The sequence below is a fragment of the Alligator mississippiensis genome, chromosome 2, assembly GCF_030867095.1.
Source record: "Alligator mississippiensis isolate rAllMis1 chromosome 2, rAllMis1, whole genome shotgun sequence".
NCBI lineage: Eukaryota > Metazoa > Chordata > Crocodylia > Alligatoridae > Alligator > Alligator mississippiensis.
Genome location: NC_081825.1, coordinates 261,046,791 through 261,063,213, shown reverse-complemented (window position 1 = coordinate 261,063,213; position 16,423 = coordinate 261,046,791). Strand labels below are relative to the sequence as shown.

The following is a 16,423-nucleotide window of genomic DNA, read 5'->3' as shown; positions in this document are numbered from 1 at the left end:
AAGTATATTATATTAAGAAAACTTATGTCTAAATCCCTGTACTAAACTGACACCTAGATGATCAAGGTTCTATTTCCAGCTCTCTATGTTACAACAGGAACGTTACAGTTTCTCTGTTTCTCCATCAGAAATATAATTATATCCCTCCGCACAAGAGTGTGAATAAATCATGTCAAAAATAAACTTGAAAAGGCAGAGTATATAAATGCAAAAAAATAGCATGGTGCATCACAAGCTAGCAAAGGCAATAATTTCAAAGCTAAGGCCAAGGCCCACTCCTCCGTTTATAATTTTATATCTTTTTTAAGCCATGTTAGAGTTACATAACACCAGACACATGCATAAAAAGGCATGCATTTTTATTAAATAAGTACTATTAGTATAGGAAACTTAACTTCAGTAGTGATATTCAGTGGCAGATCCAGGAACAAGGTAAGGGGTATATCCCCCCCCCAACTTTAACTGTGCCATGTATGTACAGTGAGCTCTGAGTTTGCTGCCCAGCCAGTGTGGGCTCCTGTTGGAGCTATGGGTGGGGAGCAAGCTGTAAGTTCACTACCTGATCAAGGCAGGATCTGGCCTTTTCATATGGCCCAGGTGCTGAATGCTGCTGCTATTCATCCTTCCTCTCCCCATACCCCAATTCAGCAGCAAGGGAAAGGAGAGGATGAGCTATGATGGCAGTACTCCTCCCCTGGGGTCTAGACCAGAGCAAAAGCACAGGATCTGGCCAGACCCCATGCCAAGAACTCACACATGGCACAGCCAAAAAGGGTACAACCACACCACTATGCCCCCTCTGGATCCACCTGTGGTCATACTGGAATTCTGCTTTGAAAATAGCACTGCATGGAAGAACCTGGAAAGCAGCTAGAATTCTTTCATACTAAACCAAGTTAAGGACAAAGTCTCAAGCTGTGGCTCCAGTTTTCAGTTTCTTCAGCAGTGCAAGTGGCTGCAGTTTAGGATCCAAACTGACTTTTTTTTCCCCGATTTTACTACCATGCAACTTACTGGCTCCAAGGCAGTAACGGTAGTTGGAAACTTGCCTGAACTTCTTTCACAGTGTATACATTATAACATTATCAAGTACATGGATGCTAATTTTGCTTGTATATAACCTTTAAATATTTCTAGATCAGCTGTTCCCAGACTGTGACCCAAGGATCACAATCAGCATAGCACTTGCAGAGGGTTTACAATGAGATATATTATCATCCTGTGCAGGCTTTTCTCTTGGTTTCTAGCTCAGGGGTCAGCAACTTATGGTCCACAGGCCAGAACCAATGAACAGAGGCAGTGGATCCAGTATGTGGTATGAGGACTTTGATGGTGGAAGAGCAGGTTTCAACTGTGCCATTCCATAGACCAGCAGCTGCACAGCTTTACCCATGCCATGTCATTGCCAGGTGATAGGGAGAAGTGGCTGGAAAATGTTGCTAAACCCTGTTCTAGCTGCATTAGAAGAAATTAAGAATACATTAAATATTTTAATACTCCTCTTCCATGGAAGCAACAGCTGGAATTGTAAAAGGGATGGTATGTGCTTAAGAATGAGAAAAGAGCAGCATACCTGACAATCTCACTAGAAAATGAGTTCTGTCCTAGGTAATGCCCAAGTGCAAAGCATGCTTCTCTGACCTTTCTTGCAGTAAGGTAAAAACAGAACACAGGGCACTTCTCTCAAACAAACAAACAAAGCACACAACATTGTACACAAGTCCCTCTACACTTAGGAGAGAACAAGAATGAAGCATGGGACAGACCTTCTATCGTTAATACATTACTGAGACGCAACCAAGTGCTCAAATGACTTGTGAAGAATAACATGTATAGAATGGAATGTATAAAGGAGGCTTACCTAGGACCTCTTGGTCCTTCAAAGTATGGTCCTCTTGGAGGGTCTGGAAGCAATCCACCTGATCTCAGAGGTTTATCTTGAGTGAAGGTAGTGATGGAGGTGGTGGGTGTAAGTGGTGAAGTTCCTGTGGAGGTTTTCAATTCCCCAGATCCTTGCTCAGATGAAACTGAGGCAAATGGCCCAGATTGTTTAGCCATGTGAACCTGAGTGTTTCCTTGGTCTGAAGAGGCAATAGATGAAGTTATCTGAGAATGATAGGGTAAAGTTGCAGCTAAGCCAGATACTTTAGGAGCAAATGAAACAGGGGTGGGAAGTAGAGCTGGCCTTGGTGTCTCAGTAGGCTGGGGGCTCTGAGAACTAGATGTTGGGGGAATGGATGAATTTGGAATTTGAGAACCAGAAGACAGGGGTGGAGGAACCTGTGGAGGTGTTGTGGGAGGCAAAGTTGGAGGCATAACAGGAATGCTTCCTTGAGCTGTTTGAGTGTATGAAGCAAATGGAGGTGGCATTGTAACACTTCCAGGGTATTGATTCTTCATGTTCTGAAGTGAGTTTACTTTCTCCTGCAAATGGGATTGAGTAGCTTTCATCTGTCCCTGCCATGTTTGCCATTGTTTCTCATATTCCTGAAGCTGATCTTTGTGAGGATAGGTCTGGAGCTGATCCTGCCATTGCTGGAATTCACGCTCCCATTCTTTATGCAGTTGCTGGAACTGTTTCTGCTGTGTCTCATAATGTTGCAGCTGCATGTCCACTGACATGGTCTGTAACAAAAAAATGGAAATTACTGTAGAATACAATTTAAGATCCTGCTGCGGCTATGTTTTTTTAATATTACCCTCCATCAATCTCTGACTTGGGAAGAAGCTTGAGAGCCGAGCTATGTAAAAACAAAGGCAAACATGACCTTTGGCATCTGAAATATATTTGTGACATTCTGCTGTCTCCAACTTACAAGTTTCATTGCTGGAAGATGACAACACCTCCTCATACAAAAAGCCCACCTGCCTAGGGGAGGAGAGGGAAGGAAAGCATACTTAGTAAAAAAATTACTCCTGCAACCAATGTAACTGTTTAGAGCTCTGACTGTGATATTTTCTCTTTCTACTAAATTCCAAATTAATCAAAAACTAAAATATATGGAACGCATGGTCCTGTTTCCTCAGCTTGTCAATTTATTTCTCTGGGTGGATAGCAGTTCACATTAAATGGAAACATTTTCTGCATACTTAGGAACTGTATAAACTGCAGTAGTTTTCAGAGTCTAATTTGATTACCTTACAAACAAAGAACAATCTTTTCTTAAACTTGTGATAACTAGTCAATTATTTGCACTGTGGTAGTATCCAGGAACCCCACTCAGGATTCAGGACTCATGACTATAACTGCTATTTTTTTTAAAAACCCACTCATAATAGACGTGGTGTTTTCCAAAGAACAGGGATCTGAAGTGGGCCTCAAGAGACCTAAATTCTATTCCTGATTCAGTTACTAACCTGCTGGGACACCTTGATCTCTCCATGAGCTCTCAGTGTACGTTTCTCCCATTACTCCTTGTCTAGTTGAACTCACACATTTAGACTGCAAGCTTTTGCATACAGGGACCATCTCCCACTATGAAAACGTACAACCCTTAAGCCAGTGATTCTCAACCTTTTTTGACTCAAGTCACCCCTTGGAAAATGCCAGACCTTAGTTTTCACTTGCCTTTTGACTACAGAAAAATAATAGAGCTATTCTTCTATTGCAAAGAACTCAGAAAGACCACAACAGGTCAGAACGTTTTTAATACTACGGATTCCTATTTGAAATCTCTGGGTATTTTGTGTGAATCATGTTTGCATACCTAACAGTGCTAACATTGTGCAACACCCCTTGAAAGGATCTCAAGGCATCCCAGACTGCTGCAATATCCTGGTTGAGAATCACTGTCTTAGACCTTTGGGGTCCTCATCACCATTTTATACCTTGGTTATACTTTTAAATTAGGTGTAATTTACTTTTAAAATAAGAATAAAAATGGACCCATGCCACAAAGAAGTTGAAAACGTATAGGTCCCACAACCCCACAACAATCGCCTTCGTTTTGCAACTGCACTGTCAAGCCCAGCTAGCCATTCTTAGAGATGTTGATTATTTTCTGTCTTCCTACTAATTTATATTGATAATATAAATCCTGAGGTAGAGTATCACAATTAGTTGCATTTTATCTAAACGTTTCTATTTTTGGCATTCTTGCATTATCATTTTTAACATGTGGGAACAAATGATGCAGCCTGGAGTAGTCTGGGATGGGTCATGGCTGACTACATGGCTCTGGGAGACAGTCTTAGAGGTTCAGGGGCTCAAGTAGTCTTCTCATCAGTCCTCCCAGTCAGCGGTCGTAGCCAGCACCACAGCAACTGCATTGGGGAGGTCAACTCATGGCTTTGGAGTTGGTGCCACCATGCAGGGTTCGGCTTTCTAGACCATGATCTGTACTTCCAGGATAGGACCTTGCTGGGACATGACAGTCTACATCTCTCTCCAAAATGTAAGAGTCTGTTCTCTTACAGGTTGGCAGACCTCCGATGTAAAACTTTAAACTAGCTTCATTAGGGGACGGGGATGATGAAGCCAGGATGAGACCAGGGAAGACAAGCCACAAACCGCACGCTGGAATTGACCAGGTAAGTACTAAGGGGCTCACTAAGAAACAGGATAGGGGAGTACTAAGGGCACCTACTGGGGGGCTTAGGTGTCTCTATACTAATGCTAGAGGTATGGGTAACAAGCAGGAGGAACTTGAACTCCTGCTTGCAGACAAAGATTTCGACCTGGTTGGACTAACAGAAACCTGGTGGGACCTTTCCCACAACTGGGCAGTAGGCATTGAGGGCTACAGGCTACATAGGCAGGATAGATTGGGGAAAAAAAGGTGGGGGTCATTGCTCTATACATCAGGGAACATTATACATCTTCTGTAATAAAGATGAGGACAGAAGAAGGACAAATTGAAGTCCTATGGTTCAGATTACAAGAGGGTAGGGGTGAAAAGGACTTGGTAGTAGAGGTCTACTACAGACCCCCACACCAGGATGAGGAGTTAGACCTAGAATTCTTGAAACAGCTCTCAAAGGCAGTACACTCAAAGGACCTAGTGGTTATAGGTGACCTAAATTACCCAGACATCTGCTGGGAGGAGCAGTCAGCCAGGTCTGCCCATTCCCATAGGTTCCTAACATGCACCTAACACAGGAGCTATGCAGTCCCACTAGGGGAAATGCCATACTTGACTTGGTACTGGCCGCAGGGGAGGACTTGGTGGGGGATCTACAGATACAAGGTCACCTAGGGGATAGTGACCACCAGTTGATATGATTCACTATCCGGCAAAAAGTGGAAAAGGCAAGGCAGGAGTGCTAGACTTCCAGAAGGCCAACTTCAGTGAGCTCAGGAGATTAGTTAGAGTGAGACTGAGGGGTAATCACATCTGTGAATTGGGAGTCCAAGAAGGGTTGGTGTTCCTCAAGGGACTGATCTTGCAGGTACAGAGGGGCACCAACCCAGTTCACACAAAGGGGGGCAAAAGAGCCAAAAAACCTTCTTGGCTGAACAGGGAAATCCAGGACAGCCTTCAGAGGAAAAGAGAGGCTTACAGGCTGTGGAAGCAGGGGGTGGCCACCAAAGAAGAGTACACCTGCCTGGCTTGTGCTTGCAGGGAAGCTGAGAGGAAGGCCAAAGCAGATACTGAACTCAAGTTTGCAACAACGATTAAGAGTAACAAAAAGTCGTTCTTTAAGTACATAGGGAGCAAGAAGGCGGCGCAGGGTAACATAGGACCTCTACAGAATGGTCTAGGGCAGCTTGTAACAGACAGGATGGATAAAGCAGAGCTTTTAAATGACTTCTTTGCATCTGTGTTCCTGGACGCGGATACAAACATGCTTTCCAATAAGACTTTAGTCTGGTGTGAGAGAAATACCAATCCACCTACGATTAGCACTGAACCAGTGAAGGAGCACTTGGAGGGGTTGGACATATTTAAGTCAGAGGGCACTGATGATCTTCACCCAATGGTACTAAAGAAATTGGCTGGTGTCATAGCAAAACCACTGGCACAACTGTTTGAGTGTTCATGGCACTCAGGACAGGTCCCAGAAAACTGGAAAAGGGCCAATATGGTCCCTATTTTCAAGAATGGGAGGAAGGAGGACCTGGGTAAGTATAGGCTGGTTAGCCTCACCTCTATTCTTGGCAAGACCTTAGAAAAAATCATAAAGGATCACATTTGTTAGGGGCCAGCAGGTAATACAACGTTAAGGGGAAACCAGCATGGGTTTATAGCAGCCTAGCTGGGGTTCCCCTGCTGTAAACAATGACACCCAACCAGCACTTTTGTCATTTTAAACACACTTCTCTTTTCTAAACTTAGCACCCTGCAGTAAAAAACTGCAACAAACATGCCACAAGTGGCACTGGCAGCCTGTGTGTGTGGGGCACGTAGCAGACCAAGCAGGGACACAGGGGCAGGGAGCAGAAAACAGGAGAAGGGGATCAGAGTGCCACTTGGGGAAGGTGAGGGCTTAATTTGTGGCCTGCCTGCCAGAAAGGTTCGCACCCACTGCTTTACATCATTAACAAAGCAAATATACCCAGTACAATGTCCTCACAGACTGACCTGTAGGTGGGGAGGCTGCTGTATGATCTGTTGATACTGCTGTAGGATCTGTTGCAGCTGTGCATGCTTCTGCATTATTCTCTGATACTGAAAGCCAACTCGATGGTGTGGATGCTGCTGCCACTGTGCTGCTGCCACCTGCAACTGCTGCAACCTCAAGTCTTCCTCAGAGTCCTCAGGAGGTTCAATATTCAGCTAAGACAAGTAAATAGTATAAGGGAAAGCTCATTCAAGCACAACAGATAAACAATGGGTCACGACCCAATTCACAGAAGTTTCAGGTCAGTTCATAATTCTGTGACCCTGCATTTCAGTGTTCTGCCCTTGCCTGGCACTGCCAGGAGGTGTCTGTTTTCTTCATTCAAATGGATACTTCAAGACAAAAATCAAGTTTCTGAGAATTTGCCTGTTTTAAAAGTCATTAAGCATGCTGGCAGAAAGGATTTTGGGCAGAAAGATTTCACTCCATTCTTTAATATTATCTCCCAAGGTCTAGAGTGGAAAACAAGATTACCATTCTCCTTTCCAGCACACAACTGGAACATAACATATATAACAATTAGAAGAAAGAATTATGAAGTAAATCAAACTCCAACCTGTCCCAAAATTCAGGTGTGATCAGGCCTGGGGTATGGAGCTCAGAAACTTGCACTCTTTCAGTTTTCAGGTTGGCTACTTTAGATTGAATCTGGGACATTAGCTTGGGCTAGTCTTGTGACTGCAAAGGGAAAAGGCGCTAATACCATCACTCCTGACAAAACTGAGACCAATAGTTTGTCTCTGAAAAAAGATTTCTCTAAGTTCCCAAACCTGCCAGCACAGAAGCATACAGGCAAACAGGCTGGTCCAGCCAAATTGAAAAAGCACTGAGAGATGGTACAGTTTAGTATATAAGCAAGATTTGGACTCAAATTCCAAGCCCCTAAGTTATTGGAGGATCTTGGCAAGTCATCTCCTCAAATATAAAATGGGAGATACTGAACACTTCTGCAAAATGCTTGAGACCTGTGAATGAAAGATGCTGAGTAAAAGCCAGGAATATAGGAGGGACTATTATTAAGGTTTTCCAACCTTTTCAATTTAAGACCCTAATTTTAGCTGGTTTTAACTTTGCCAAAATGTAAGCGTTACATTTTCAGTACTGGGTGTCTGCCCCAAGAAAAATCTTCTGGCAAACTTCTTTTATCCATTATTTAAAAGCTCTAGCACCCCCTGTGCTCTGAAGACTTGAAATTTATTAAACAACTAGCCTCTGTATCAAATGAGTGTCTTTTGTATTCCTTGAGAACTGCTCAAAGTTAGCTAAGTTAGAAGTCTTTGAAAAACGACAGTTCACACATGCTCATAGTAAGGCTTAAAAGCAACAATCTCCTAGGATTCCATTCTTACTTAACATGCTCAGACCTTTACTCCTAGCACAGACCAGTCTACATATGTTATTCCATAGAACAGGGCTGTTCAACTTCTGGGAGGCCAGGGACCATGTACTAGGTGAGCAGCACACCCTTCAAGGTGCACACCGGGCATCACAGACTCCTTCCATCTGCAGCACAGGTGCCTTCCCACAAGAGCAATGCAGGGTCCTGACCGCCCAAGGAGTTCCCTACCACTACAGGCTCCTTGGGCCCCACGGGCCATGCAGCCCTGCCCCAACCCCAGGGGCAGGGACAAGAAATGGAGGCTGATGAAGAGAGGGAGAGCTCAAAGACCCCCAATGCAGCAACAGAAGAACAAATGGTGCCCAAACTGGGAGGCCAGGGGCCATGAGTTAACCCTCCACAGGCCACATCTGGTCTGCAGACCACCAGTTGGATGGCTCTACCATAAAGTAATTGCACATATACCATTCTCTCACAGTTCCTACGTATGACTGGATATCACATCATCTACATGAGAGCAAATGAGGATACTCCAATACAGAACATCCTATTCCAGGGTCACAGGAATGAAGTCCGACTTTCCTGGACATGGTTTCACTGGGCTGGGGTAAGGCCAGGATCCAGAACTAAGAGCAGAGATCCTGGTCTCCCCGTGCCAAAAATCATTCAGAGATACAAGAAACCATCTGATTAATACACAGAAAGGATAAAGCTAGACCTGGGGCATTTTGGGGGAGGACTGGGCAAGGAGCACAGGACTAGAAGCTAGCATGAAAACTAGGACTGACTGGTCAGAAGAGTAAGAATGAGTGCCAGGGAGGAATATGAGAAAAGAAAGGAAGCTGACGGGGTAGTAGGGAATTATGATGAAATTATGATGGAATGAGGAGCTTGTGGGGAAGGGAGACCTGCAAGAAGCTAGGAATCTGGGGATGGGAATGGGACAGACTTCTGAGTGCCTGACTTTACAACCTTACTAGAGTTCTTTTCATGTGGGGATTTTTTTGCCATGTAATTATTATTCAGACACAGATGAGAGACTAAGAATTTGTTTTTATAAAATAACATAACACATAGAATGGCATCTTTTTCACACACCTTTGATTCGGCAGCTGAGAGAAGAGGATCCTCTTCTTTGGGGGCTGGTGTTGCAGGCTCTTTAAGTGAAGGAGCTTCAGACTGCCGATTGGTAGCATGCGCTTTCCCTTCCTCTTGCTTTACTCTCTGCTCAGGAGCATCCTTCACTGTTCCTGTGCTCTTCAGTTGCTGCTGTCCCTGTGCATGGGCTTTTGCCCTCTGCTGCAAGCTAAGTAGGTGTTGCTGGTACCAATACTGCTGCTGTTCCTACAACAAGCAAAAAAAATTGAGTATTACAGTAACAGAGAGGCTTACCATGCCAGATTTTGGCATTGAAGAAAGCAGACAAGCACCAAAAATTGGCAGAGGAAGCACTCTTTAGAGTTGTACTTTTGCCTATTACAAAAGTGGCATGTGCTTCATTGTCATCATCATCTCTATTGCAACAGAGGTCAAAAGATCAAAAACATGGTTCAAGCATCACTATGCCAAATACTGCACAGATACTGTAGAAGGTCTGATGGCATACTTTGACATTCTCTGGACAGAGTGATGCTGGAGAGCTTATTCTGAATGCCCAAAATACTTATTTTCATTATATGTGGTACGGTAACTCCCTACTATTCTGTACCATTATTAAATTCTTTCTAGATTTCAAAACCCAATAGCAAATACTTCCTCCAAGCTGAAATTATGACAAGTCCACAAATGATTTTCATATTTTTCCAAGACAGTAAATAGTAGAACACCATAATATCTATACTTTAGGGGTGCACCAATAAAGATTTTCTTGGCCAATTATTAACCAGCCATATCGGCCAATACTGATCCAATAACCAATTTACAGGAATGCAGCTGGGCAGCATAGAGAGCATCTCCCTGCAGGTAAGTCTGTGGAGGGGAAGGTGCATGGTGGGGGGGAGATCAAGGCCTCCACACAGCGATGAAGGGAGTGGAGCAAGGGCTGGAGGCACTGCTCAGCCAGGGTGATGAACGTGACCCGCAGTCGGGAGCGAGACAGAGCCGCAGGCAGCTCGTCCAGTAGAGATTAAACATGGCAGCTGGGGCGCTTGAACTAAAACTCATTAAATGAGCTTTAGTTCAAGTGCTACTGCCACCATTTTTAAGCACAGGGATGTTTTTAACCAGAAATGAGCCAAGCAGGGTGAAGGCAGATGTGAGCTGCTCACTGCAGGCTCAGAGCTCTCCACCCTACTACCTTTGCTCTAAGGGCCCTGCACCAGCCACATGCCCCCTCCCCACCCTGCAGCGGGAAGCACAACTCACCACCCCCACTGCTGCTGGGTGGGCAGAGGATGCACAGCTGGCACGGGCTCCAGAGGGAAAGGCAGCACAGTGGACAGCCGCAACCCACAGTAAGCAGCCTGCATCCACCATGTGCACAAATCTGGGGGGCCACATGTCCCCCCATGCCTCCCCCACATGGGAGTGTGCACAGCAGCAGGGAGCCCCCTCCCCTCCAATCCCCTGAACAAGCCTCCCACAGCTCTGTCCTACTCCCTGCCCTGGCTGAGCAGCACCCCAGCCCCAGGTCCTGCCCCTACTCCACTCCACTCCCTCCCTCCCTCACTGTGGAGGCCTTGATCTGCCCCTCCCCACACCCCTTCCCTCTTACCTGCAGGGCACTGGCTCTATACACTGCCTGGCTGCATTCCTGGCCACATGCATGAGTGTGGTTGTGCGCATGCACATGATGTTTGGGGGCCTTAGCCAGAAGACACGTTATATTTATCAGTGAACGTTATCGGCTGCACCAGCCAAAAAAAAGCCAACAGCTGATAACATTCACTTTCCTTTTATTGATGCCAATCGAATATGCGACTGATATATCGGTGCACCTCTACTACACTTCATCATGGTTTTCACTAACTAATCATAAGTATCCTGGTTATTATTACTCAGTAACTGGAATTTATGCTTGCAAGTCAATAAAATGCTGAGCGCCATAACTTAAATACGATATAATAAGGAGATAAACTAATTCTACTTCACAGGCTCAGAAGTGATTATTTACTAAGCATGAAGACTAAAGAAACATCTATATCCATATAGATATATTAAAACTTCATTTATTCAAAGAATTTACAAAGCTTTTTTAAGCATGTTGCAAAGGAAATAGATTTGTATCCAATATCCATTTGTATATATCCTAAAAGCTACACACAGAGTAGCCCAGTGGTGCTCAACTTTTTGACCCTTGGGCCAGGTGGGCAGAACCAGGTCTGTCAATTTGACAGTGTGCAGTACGGACCTAGTCAGGGGCCGATGAAGCTAGTGGGAACAGCCTGGCTGGGGCCCGATGTAGCTGTGTCAGGCCCCATTTGGCTCCAAGGGCTGTGACTGGATGCAACTGTGAGGGAATGAGGTCCAATCACTCTGTGCAGGGCTTGCCCAGCTAGGGCCAATCCAGAAACATGGAGCTTGGAAATTTGACAGTGGGTAACTGGTGGCAATGGTCATTACCACTGCTCCCCCACTGTCAAGTTTCTGGACCTGTGGGGAGACCTGAACACTGGATTACGCGACTCTGAGTTGGATCTAGCCCACATGCCGGGGTTGAGCACCCCTGGTGTAGTCTATTAAATCATAAGCTGAGGTAGCAACTTCATCTTCTTTGAAACCTCTGACTATCCTGCATTTTTCATATGATTCTTATTCATCCCCCATACTCTCCTCTCCCTGAACATACTGTCAAGGAAAAAAAAACAGCAGAGAGATGGGACAGAATCCAACAGGACAGATAATAAATTTTAAAATGTAAGTGTGAATTCAACATTGGTAGGTGATGCCATATGAAAATCTCAAGATTGAAGTCTCTCCAATTCATCTTAAAACATGAACAAAATAAGCTCATGGAGTGCAAGTTTCCTCCAACAATATACTTCATAGCTGAAATGGAAGGGAACATTTCTAGTCACAAGAGGTAAAGCAGAAAAATTAAGTTCTATTTTAAAAAATGCTTCTGTAAAAAAAACCTGTACCATATCGATTAGGTACAAAACAGCATAGCATGTAATTTTAAACCCCAAAACTAACCTATGCCAAAGTCCTTCGTAATCAGGATTCAGATCAAGACACAAAGCACTCTGATTCCTATGGACAGGGAATATACACCCATGCTTACAGTCCATGCTCCCAAAAGCTTCCCATGCACTTTTATATTTAAGACATAGCAAGAGCATACAGAGCAGCCCCAAGCTGAAGTCAACCGTTCTTTCAAAAAAAAGTCATCAGACACTGTTCTATAAACAGTGATGAATGTTATAATAGACAGATAAAAGACTGACAGACAGTTGCACTTATGCTGTCATTCATGGGTCCAACCTATCTTCTCTTAAACATGGCCACAGGTGCCAGTAGGTTCAATAAAATGGTAAGATCCCATTATATATATTTCCTAGTATATAAGCCCAGAACTACACATGTTCCAATGTCTGAATGATAAAATTAAAATCAAATACCTGATTAAGGGCTAGTACTCTCCCATTCTCAATCTGGTGTTCATTCATGGAGTCCTGTTACTATCAATATTATTCCTATGCACAAGAAATGCCAGAGTATCAAGGAATACCTTCTTTCACCTCTGGTTAGCTAATATTCTTCTCAGACAGCACCTCGTACCAGTCAACCAAGCACCTTTCCCCTCCAGGCTGGATGACTACAAAACACTTGACCAAAAGTCTAACAGTCATCAGTCACAACCACACACAAGTTCTACCTTGGATAAGATGTAAAGGCTCACCCAGCTCTTAAGCAAGAAAAAACAAAATTGTACATAAGATTAATAACTCATTTGTTCCATTGGATCCCCATTCAGTTCTGTACCCTTTCAAGGGCATCTGGCCAGCAATATTTTTTGCAAGCATTATAACTGATAGAGTCCATGCTAAAAAATCTGGATGCCTGGATTGTGGTATTTAAAGATCAAGATGAGTCTGAGTGTCATTAGGCCATAATGCAAGACCCACCTTTTGGGGCAGCAAGACCTTTGCCAATGAGGAAAGGAAAAGAAAGGTTTGCTGATGCACAGCATGGAAGAAAGACTAGAAAATAAACACTAAAAAACCAGCATGCTGGAACATACAGTTTTGGAACTCATGCATTTTTTTCCATTAAGGATACATGATCTTTGTTTTATATTGTACATTATAGAGTACACAGATAAGAAAGATAATGATACACAATAAAATAAATGTGATAGACAGAACTTTTTAAAAAATACATCTGACCATAAAGAGAGACAGGATTATTTTCACTTTACTACCCAATATGCTAAATGACACTGTACTGATACTAACCACCCCCCCACAAGGAAGGATCTGTTCTGATATACAGCGGAAGAAAAAAAAGACAACAGGAACAATACATGACACTCAAACTATTTGGCTGTTACCACTGTTATACCATGACAAGATTAGAAAGATTTATCTTCTCTGCTGACCGGGTTGTAACCGTTAACAAACCAAAAGATTTAAAAATTCTTCTTCATATAATATAAGTTATGGTACTTCCATGTTTGCTCTTTAGGACCTTTAAGATACCATTTTCTTCTTAAAAAATAAATTTGAATTTTCCACTACATCCATTTCAATAAGCTATATTAATGCTCAGTTAAAGCTCCACACGTGTGCACTCAAAAATCAGAAAGTGTTGGGAATGTTCCTTCAGCTATAAATCTGCTTCCCCAGAACATATATTACAATAATATAATAACTATAACTATGTCATACCAGGGGTAGGTCTGGGTAGTTCTGGAAATATTTTTTTGCATTACTGGAAACAGGACTTAAGATGGCTATCCTCCCTGGGATGAGGAAGAACTGCAATATTGTTATATTACAATGTTAACATTGCCAATAGACACTTGTTCAGCACTTTCGAGTGCCTAGTGTGCAACTTCACTATTAAATTAACACTAAGTTATGCATGCAATTTTCTTTTTTTTAAAGAAATAAAGAACTAGAAGACTCCCACTTCAGTAAAAAGATCAACTGGTATACACATACAACAGCAATTTGTGAACTCCACAGGCACCACCTCGTCTATGGATGACCAAGAGTAGTAGGGTCTGTTAGAAATAACCCTATTTTGCACATAGAAATACTCCAGTATGCAACTAAGTGGATATAAAAAAATATATCCCTAAAGGATAATAATTTTAAACGTCTGTAATTTAAAATCTACATAGCTTTTCAAACATAGTTTTAGAGCTGAAAACCAAAAGTCAACTCATAAAAACGCTTGTCTGTGTTAGACTTATGAAAACAAAATTAAATTTTTTAAAGCACGTGCTTCAACACTGAATCTGCAACTGGATCTGTGCAGGCAAATCCCTGTGACCATGCAAAGCCTCACTAGTCTTAATCGGCTACAACTACAATACAGGGCCTCAGTGATAATCTTACGTAAGGACTTCACCTGAAGCAAGGGAGATGTTTCTCATTTACTACAAGTGAATAATCCCATGAGTCTGTTTACATGTGTGAAGCTAAATGTGTGCACATTGGAAGATTAGGGGGCCAGAGCGCACAGCCCTTCACAGAAAAGTGCGTTGCTCCAAAGGACAAGATTAGGTGCTGATCCTGCAACACACAACATACAAGGTGCATCTGGAAGTGGGCAAACTGGAGCCAATGGGTACTGTGCGAGGTTCACCTGCACATTATACTTTACAGAACTGGGGTCTGACAGGTTTAAGACAAGCCCCCCGTAGGGCTGGAGCCCAAGCACAGCTGAAAACCCTTGTGCATTTGTCCCACTACAGTCTGGGAACAGCTGCCACCCCACTAGGCTCCTGCAAAGCCAAACATTTCAGGTCATTTAAAAACAATTCACTTACTGAGTTGCTGCCGATGTGCTTGCCCTTAACCCAACCTCTCTTCAGCTCAAAGGACACATGCAATCCGTGGTACCAGTCCCCCCGCCCAGAGCTCCCTTCTCAGCCTGCCAGGACCCCCTGCTCTTACCTGGGGTGTCATGGTGGAGGGGTCGGGCTGCGCGGTGCTGTGCGGCTCGACCCCAGCGCCAGCCTCCTTGGCAGCACTGTCCTGAGGGGCCGCCGCAGTGGGTGGTGGCAATGAGGCCTGGAAGAGGGGCTGGGGCTTGGGTTGGGGCGGCGGCAGGTAGGCCGGGGGAGGCGCGGTGTAGGCCTGGCCCGGTGGCAGGTAGGACTGTGAAGCGCTGGGTGGTGGTTCCGAGTAGCTGGGCACACGGGGCGGGTAGGAGGGCGGCTGGGCCGGCGCGGGCTCAGCCGGCAGGTAGCCAGGCGGGGGGTAGGGCGGTGCGGGGCCCGGCGACTGCGGCGGCGACGACAGCTCCATGTCGGTGGGGCCGGGGGCGGCGGCGGGCTGCTCGCCCCAGTCGCCGGGGCCGGGCGGCTCGACGGCATCGCGCTCGCGGGGCTTGCGGCCCTTGAACTGTTTCTGGTAGCTGCGCGCGGGCGGCGCCTGTTGCTGCGGCGGCGGCTGCTGCGGCGGCGGCTGCGACCAGTCGGCGGCGAAGGCGGCGGGCAGGGGAGGCGGCGGCAGGCCGGGGGGCGGCGGCCCGGGCGGCGGCGGGCCCAGCAGCACGGACTGCAGCTGCTTCTGGTGCATCTGCTGCAGCTGCTGCAGCTGCGCCAGGTGCTGCTCCTGCAGGCTCAGGAAGCCCGAGGCGGCGGCCGAGGGGGGCGCGGCGGCGGCCGAGGGCGGCGGCGGGTAGCCGGCCAGCGGCATGGGCGGCAGCGGCGGCGGCGGGATGGAGGTGGGCGGCGGCGGGTAGTGGCCGTACAGGCCCCACGCCGGGTACATGGCGGCGGCGGCCGGGCGCAGCTCCGAGCTCCCACAGGCAGCGCGCGACGAGCGGCGGCGCGTGCAGTGCTCTGCGCCTGCGCAGCCAGACTCGCGGGCCCTCCCGTGCAGTGGAGCGGCAGGCCGAAACCAGAGTGTCGCCAGGCCCGCGCACACAGGTTGCGGCGCGGGCGATAGAGCACCCCCTAACGGCTCAGCACAGGTAGCGGAGGCCGGGGGGGGCGTAACCACTTGGAGCATTAGAGTGTGGGCCTAGAGCGTCTCTCATGCACAGGGTCATTTCCGCTTCCTGGCCGATGAGAGGAGCTCGACCGCCACCCTACGGTGGGTGGTTCGGTTTTCGCCTACTTGGTAGCGGGCGAAAGGAAGCATAGTCTCTCCGCCGTAGGATGAGGCCCGTGGTTCCCCGGGCTCCTGCAGCCTGTCTCTGAGCTTCCCCCACCCCCTCCTCTGGCCGCTGGGCCAGGCAAGCCCGCAGCTCCTGCTCTAACCCCACGGGATGCCTCTGGGCTGCTGATCGCCCCAGTTCTCTCCTCCCTCCCCGTTTGCCTGTGGACCACGTGCAGATGCCTTCCCAGCTTCAGCCCTAGTCCCGGGGCCAGGGGCAGATCTAGGATTTTGCAAAGGGAGGAGCAGC

The 16,423-nt window shown here is 46.1% G+C and overlaps 1 protein-coding gene across 1 annotated transcript in view; it reads right to left on the bottom strand.

The window, feature by feature from the left end:
• The window catches only part of YLPM1 (YLP motif containing 1), a 61,266-nt gene extending 45,436 nt beyond the window's left edge, over positions 1-15,830 (bottom strand). Inside the window, exons 1-4 of the mRNA XM_059723095.1 lie at positions 14,965-15,830; positions 8,999-9,244; positions 6,522-6,716; positions 1,862-2,625 (exon numbers count right to left, since the gene is read on the bottom strand). Of these exons, the coding sequence (XP_059579078.1) occupies positions 1,862-2,625; positions 6,522-6,716; positions 8,999-9,244; positions 14,965-15,786 (2,027 nt within the window). The 5' untranslated portion in view covers positions 15,787-15,830. The remainder of the gene's footprint in view (positions 1-1,861; positions 2,626-6,521; positions 6,717-8,998; positions 9,245-14,964) is intronic.
• Positions 15,831-16,423: the final 593 nt, after the last annotated feature.